Genomic DNA, 7,849 nt, shown 5'->3' with positions numbered 1-7,849 from the left:
TAATATATATATTATATAAATATTTGAAATCAAATATTTGGCTAAAATTATAATTTTATTTAATTTAATGTCTTAATAATTTAATATTTGGATTTTACTATATTTTGGAAAAAAATTCATACTTTTGTCAATTTTAACTAATTTGAAAATAATGAGTTTTTTTTAACCATAATATGCTAATTTCAAATTGAAATAAACTAGTATTTTAATCTTAAATTCAATTATTGAAAAATTATATTTTTTTAATCAAATTACATTTGAAGAATAACAAAATCATAAAATTTGAATTTTAACCAAATTATATTTTTTTTAACCAAATTACGTTTGAAGAATAACAAAACCATAAATTTTGAATTTTAACTTTTAATCCGTCGTTAAGTTGTTTCTAATATTTTAATGTTTAGGTTAAAAAATGATTTTAAGTTTTTGAACTAGTTAAATTGACCAATGAAAAAAATGAAAATACATTAAATTAAATTTTGACTTTTATATAATCTAAATAAATAATTACATAATTGTAGTCTAATGAACTATTATTTTACACAAAATCTAGCCCATTTTACTTTTTCAACTCTCCTTACTATTCAAAATATATATATATATAAATAATTCTAAGTTTTTGAGCTAGTTAAATAGACCAATGAAAAAAGAATGAAAATACATCTTAAATTTTTATTTTTATATAGCCTAAATAAATATATCTAATTACACAATTATAATCTAATGAGCTATTATTTTACACAAAATCTAGTCCAATTTACTTTTTCAACTCTTCTTACTATTCATATATATATATATGCATGCGTGCATGTATGTATGTAAGTACAATAACACAGAAAAAGTAGGCAAGGGATGTTTATTTGACATATATGACACTATATATTTGAATTTTCTAAATTTACGTTAGTATATATTTGATAAGTGCATGAATAATACAATTTATACAATATATTGTTTTAGAACAATATATTCGATATATATTTACATTTTCCAATATAGTAAATATATCAAAAAAATAAACCATGATGTTTGCGATATATATTTATATTTTTCACTATATTATCAATATATTTGACTTATACTTGAGATCGTAATTGATAGGTGATCGATTTTCAGTTAGGAAAAACTGAAAAATAGAAAAAAATAAACAAAATCTCATAAAATGAAGGAAATATTAATTTTAAACAAAAAGGGGGAGAGAGAGAATTAAAAAATATAATCTAATAATTAAAAAACTCTAAAAGAAAAAAAAATAGAAGAGAAAGTGTATTTAAAAAAAAAAATTATTGTAATTAAACTAAGGGTATGCTTGGTATCACTCAGAGAATAAAGGTTTTTCAAAAAATATATATTTTTCAAATACTTTTGGTAAAAAGTCCTTAAAATAAACAAATGTGTTTGGTAACTATTTCTTAAAAGTAAATTTATATACAACTTTGTTTGATTTGTTATATACTAAAACTGTTTTTATTAATGTTTTTCAAGGTTAGTCGATGGAGACCAAAGATTGGTTGGTGACAGTTGTCGAAATTGGTGGCCAAAAGTTCGTCGGCAGAGCCGAAGTGGTGGGGCAAAGGTGGCAGCGATTACCAAAGGTGGCGGTCAGAGTTAGCCGAATACGACCACCGGAGGTGGTATTCGAAAGTTGGCCCAGAATGTTTCTAGATTAAATTAGAAAAAAGAAAGGAAAAAAAGGTAACCCATGGGTCATGAGAAAGAGTGTTGGAATTAGCCAGACTTCCTACACCTTGACGCAAATAAGAGTTAAACTTAAGATGTCTAATCCATCCCAAGCCTAACCCTTGAAACAAACTTCCTTAGGTTAGAATAACATTTTTCTCATAGTAAACAGCTTGTAAAGGTATAAAATCATTGAGTTCAAATTGGAATATTTAGTTTAAATGATAAAAGACTAAATGGATAATCTTAATTTTTATCTTCACAATTTATTACATATGTTTTTCTTAAAAAAAAAATAAATCCAGATTTGATTTAGGCCGAAGATTTGGATGGAAAGAGAGAGTGAAGTTTTGAATAAAATTATGAATTCGAAGGATTAATTACATTGAGATTAGAGAAGCAGTTGAAGGTATTTTAAGATTAAGACGGGTTCACATGCAATTCATGTATGTGCTGTAATTCTTAAACTTTCCAATTTTTACTATATTTGCTCATGAAACTGGAATCCAAATTCCCATTAATAAATAACGGGTCAAATTGCGAAAGGAAAATTGACCAAATTGAGGTAAATTCCACTCTTTATATTATATAAATCTAATTTCGGAAGACTTCAAATATAAATTTAGATTTAGAAACCGGATCTCAATTAGCTATATCGGCCAGTTTAATTAATATTTTTATAAAAAAAAGATCTTCTAAAGATATTTGATAAAAAGTCCTACCCGCAAAATTAATGCAATTATATATTTTTCACGTTTATGAATTTAATTGGAAGGTAATAATTATATATTATTTCCAATATTAACGAAAAAATAGGTTTTTATGTACACTGGACCACACCATATTTGGTGTATCCATCCATCAACTCAACCCCGTGTGACCTATCTATCTCCACCAAATTTCCTATTTATATATATATATATATATCAAAATTTAATCAACAAATCAATTGAATCTGCACCGTTCATTTTGATTGAAGATCTTCGAAAAAAAAATAAAATTCTTCAACCCCAAAATATCCTTCCGTCTTTTCCGTCCACGGCCGAATCCAACCGTGATTAGAAATCATCTGACGGTGACCCAATTGTTCGTGACGGACCAGTCAACTGGCCCATTGTCCACTAGCTGAAGCAGCCTCTCCCTCGGAGAAGACAACCACGAACACGACGAATTCAACCAACAATTTGATTCCTCCTCAAATCTCTGATCGGCCTCTTGTGAATGAATCGATGCCCAATCTTCGAAATCGAAAGGGCATCTCGGTGACGTTGATGGTTCGTCCACGGCCGTCAATGGAACAGTCCGCCCCGAGTCTGCTACAAATGGGTGCTTCAGAAGCATATCAGCCGTCCATCTCTTTGCAGGATCCTTCACCAAGCATTTTCCGAGAAAATCTTTCCCTTCTTCCGACAGATCTTTAGGAATTTCCGGCAATTCCTCTCCGATCCCAATTTTGAGTAACAGAGAATAGATGTTGGATTCCGGCCTGCAATTCCAAGCGGGTTTTCCTGTCAACATCTCGACCACCGCACATCCGACTGCCCATATGTCACACGGCGACTCATACTCGTTATCCTTCACCGATTCCGGCGACATGTACAGAGGAGAGCCCCTCAATTGAAATCTCCCTGCCTCTTCCCCTGTTTCTGCTCTTTTTTTTCCCGCCTTCTTCGACAATCCGAAATCCGCAATCTTAGCATCACCGTCATCAAACACGAGAATATTTCTAGGCTTTACATCGCAGTGAACAAATCCTTTTCCATGAATATACCGAAGGCCTTCGAGAATCGTCCTCGTGTAGCGTCTAACCTCAAATTCCGGCAGCCGACCACCGCGGCTCTGTATTCTGTCAGCTAAACTCCCACCACTAGCATACTCGAGAAACAAATTATAAATCTCCTCACCGTTCTCGTAACTACAACTCTCCCCAAAACAGCGAATAATTTGTGGGCAATCATCACCCAGAAGATCCAAAACTTGCTTTTCGTTCTTGAGCGAGGCAGAGCAAACAACCCCAGATGATTTAACCGCCATCAATGGAGGAAATTGATGACCAGAATAAGTCTTGGAAGGCGTGGCGAAATTGATGGTGGCAAAACTTCCATGTCCAATCTCATCTCCTCGAACCCACTCCATGGTTGGGTAGGATCGTCGGCGGCTTTAGGTTGGAGAGAAGAAGGGGAAAAGAAAATTGTGATTTGGAAGAAATCGTTTGGTTTAAGAGCGCTTATATATAGGAAAGGTTAAGGAGTCGGAATAAGAAAAGGAGAAAAATTAGAGCACGTGATAAACTTAGAAATTGCATGCGGAGGGGAAGTTGTTTTCACATCTTCAAAGGGGGAGAGAGTATCTAAACGTAAAGCAGTATTTTAGAAACGTGGTTGATTTGGTGGACCGTCCAAGATTTTTACTGAACCCCACGCGGATTTTAAAAGCGATGCCTCGTGTGTTTATTTTTTATTTTATTTTATTATTGTTTAAATGACTAAACTGCCACCCGATTTATTATTAGGTGCATTAGATTTATACTTTCATTTATGGCTATAATTTCCCCCTCCTATTCCTATGCTTGCCATTTAAGTCCTGTCCAACACAATTTATAATTTTTCTTTTCTATTTAATGTTGTTATTTAATTTTAGTCTTTATGTGGCTGCATAAAATTAAAAGAAATAACATTTATTTTCTCTTTTTTAAAAGTTAAAAGGACTTATTAATAATTTTCCTTTTCAAGTCTCTTTTATTTCTTTTTCCTTTCATTTTTTTTTAACCTTTAATTGCGTACCACTTTTTTAATTTTCTTCCTTTTGTTAACTCTCTATTCGGAATATAATATATTCCTCTCTACGAAAATCTTTTTCCTTTTATAGCTTAAAAATATGTTTTCCTAACAAAATTTTCCCACTCTCTATGTACTTTCTCTCTATGCATTCATAGAGGGTATAAGCAAAGAATCAAGATATTTTTTAAAAAGACATACTAGAAAGGGGAATAAAGATAATTTTGGTAGCTAAAGCTAAATAAAGTAGAATAAAAGGACTAATATCAATTGTAAAATAATGTCGATTGATTTCTTAATATGGAAAATTTATAACATGAAATTGAATATTGGCAAGCTCCTTTACAATGTAGTGGAAGCAATGATCTGCAATAAGAAAAAGAAAATTCATTTGGAAAAAAAAATTAGCACTCTTTCAAATTATTACAAAATATTTCGCATCATTGATAAAAAGGAATTAGCAACGGTGTCCATTTCTATACTATACATTTAAAAAGGTTAGTTCTTTTAATATTTCCAAAGTATATTTTTTAAAAAGAAAAGTAATAAACACAATCATTTAAAAAAAAAATAAACTAATGATTATGAAAACCTAGCTACCAAGAATAATAACTTGATATTGTTAGGAATTGATTTATGATGATCAAATTAAAACTTGTTTCTTAAATTACTATATTCTCACATACATTTGAGTAGAATTTTAAAATAAATTAGAAAGTGAAGTGAACTAAAAAATGAACGGTGACACATATATAAAGCCAATAGCTTAGAACCAAAGTGAAAATGGAGGCCTCCATTAAAAGCCCTATTGATTGAGTTTGAGTATTCAAAAAGAAAAATAATAGCAGCCCCACCTTATAAATCTAATTTATGCTCTCTCCTTTATTTATTTATTTTTTCTTTTTACAAAATCATCACTATGCATACCATCAATTATTGGGTTGCAGGTACTTTGCACTTTGAGGTGAGGTGACAAAAGAGTATCATATTTTATTGTAATTTTGTTTTGTCACATTACCTTTTATTTATTTTATTGATTAAGAATCTAAGGGTAAATTTATAATAATAAAAAAGAGAAAAAAAAAAGTAGAAATGCAAAATGTTTATAATATGATGATTTGAACGTACCAACTCCGTCATAAAAATATAAGCATCACCTTCACTATACATCAAACTTATGTGTCATGATATTATTAGCAAAAACTAAATGTAAGTTTATTACTCAAAATTACAAAACGTAATGAAAATAATTTCAAATTTTGTCAAATAAACATCATACTAGAAATAAAATACTAGGCTTATAATTGGACTTTTTTTTTTTATTATTCCCCCCCTATAAAATTAATTTAAAAAACTTTGAAAAATTAGTTGATTAGAGACATCAAATTTGTATATCAGGTTCATTTCAATGTTTTTTTTAATTACTTTTCACGATCTTATAATTAGAAGAAGAAAACCAAATGACACTTTATAAGAAATCAATTCAAACATAATGTAATTGGATATTGTCTGAATTAGGCCAAAATTCATATATTTGTTGAACTAATAAAAACATTATTAACCTGCAACCCACAAAAATATATTAAGAAAATCAATTGATTAAGCAACTGTCATCTTTCCGAATATTTTATCGATATAATTGTCATATGCTTTTTGAAACATAATAATATAATGTGTTAACTTTCCTATTTGTTTATGACCTCAGTTTTCTCCAGGAAAAATCAAAGGATAAAAATGGGATAAGTTCAACATGGATAAAGCAGTTCTAGCGGCCCTTTTTTTTTTAAAAAAAAGAAAATAAAAAATGAGATTTTTATTCTTGTATATTTGTGAGAATACAGTTTCATTGTCACTAGAGTCTAACTTTATATTATACAACATAGAATTTCCAATGTTGAGTAAAAATTGGATTTTTTTTTTAAAAATAATGTTATTTTAATATTTATCGACAAAAATAAGATTGGTTTGAAACTATCGACAAAAATCGGGTTGTGAAATCGTAGACGGGGTCCACGAGTTTGAAGTCAGTACATAAATCGTGTATCCAATCCACGATTTAAGGCTAAATCGTGAGGCTATTTTTTTTTTCTTCACATTTTCTACCAACTTTTGTCTTCTTCTTATATTTTTTAGCGTTTTTGCATTTTCAGAGAATCTTTTATCCAAATTTTCAAAGACCTATAGTAAAATAAAAATTGAATCAAATTTCTAGCCATGCATTAAGGTTAAATCTATCTTTTTTCACGTTTTCCTGTCTTTTTCTTTTATATTTTAGTGTTTTTTTTTGTATTTTCGGAGAATCTTTTATTGTGGAATTCAAATTTTTAAAGGCCTACGGTAAAATAAAAATTGAATCAAATTTCTAGCACGAATGAAGGCTAAATCTATATTTTTTTTCACATAGATTTGTTTTATCATGAAATTAAAATAGATTTGCTCCCTTTGTATCTATTTAAATAAAAAAGATATAAAAAATAATAAAAATATGGAACTCGTGGATCCTATTTTGCTACCTTATTTTTGTGAATATTTTTTTCCTCCACCTCTTTTCTATATATTCTATTTTTGTGATTACTTTTAAAACATACATTATTCTTGAACTTATCCGAATTGAAAATGAATTATATTAGATTATAAGATACTAAAATGGATTAAACATAGTTAAAATCAAACAAAATACGCATTAAAATGCGTGAAGGTGAATTGAGTTTGTGTTTGTCGGCGGAAGATTGGTATCACAGAACCACATGATTCACATCATAAAGATTAAGGCATATGGACACGCGTTGTTAGTGTAATGGGTCCATTTGACAGCTACACTGTACTTTAAAATAAAGTACAACCTGTTTGACAAAATGCCTAAGCTCCCCCATCATTTTTACTCTCTACTCCACACTTTTCTATTTTTCTAATTTTCCACCTCACACCCTTTACTTCTTTTCATTTCTTTTCTTTTCCTTCAAGTCTCATTATTCTCATTCCCCCTTCCTTCTTCCCCCTTTGACAATGATATGTGATTTTTCTTTTAAATCAATCCCAATATTTGGAACAACCAAATCAGAGAAAGAATTATGCAAATATATATGATGTTATTTTTATAGTCAACGTGTCATTTTGAAATTCATTCCACCACCAAACTCGTTAGTTTTGACCTTTTCATATAAAAATATGTCCACATTTACAATAGTTTATATTAGAAAAAGTGAATCACTAGAATGGTCAATTTTAGACGCGTGATTTTGTTTTTTTCACTACATTCAAATTGTTTCATACAAAATAAAGATATTGATTCTCAAAAATTTCAATTGCACTTCTAACAGTTTATCTATCTTTTAAGAATAATTTATACATGGTCCTATTTCTATTTTATTATTAGATTTTAAATGATTGGA

General features: G+C 29.5%; 1 protein-coding gene across 1 annotated transcript; it reads right to left on the bottom strand.

Annotated features, from left to right (window-relative positions):
• Positions 1-2,443: 2,443 nt before the first annotated feature.
• Positions 2,444-3,903, bottom strand: LOC120074166 (mitogen-activated protein kinase kinase kinase 17-like). Its single transcript, XM_039027194.1, has one exon. It carries the CDS (start codon positions 3,814-3,816, stop codon positions 2,746-2,748), a length of 1,071 nt encoding a protein of 356 aa, XP_038883122.1. The 5' UTR covers positions 3,817-3,903; the 3' UTR covers positions 2,444-2,745.
• Positions 3,904-7,849: the final 3,946 nt, after the last annotated feature.

The sequence above is a fragment of the Benincasa hispida genome, chromosome 3 (genome assembly GCF_009727055.1).
Source record: "Benincasa hispida cultivar B227 chromosome 3, ASM972705v1, whole genome shotgun sequence".
Classification (NCBI taxonomy): Eukaryota; Viridiplantae; Streptophyta; class Magnoliopsida; order Cucurbitales; family Cucurbitaceae; genus Benincasa; species Benincasa hispida.
The sequence above is the reverse complement of the archived record's forward strand: the minus strand, read 5'-3'. Positions and strand labels throughout refer to the sequence as shown.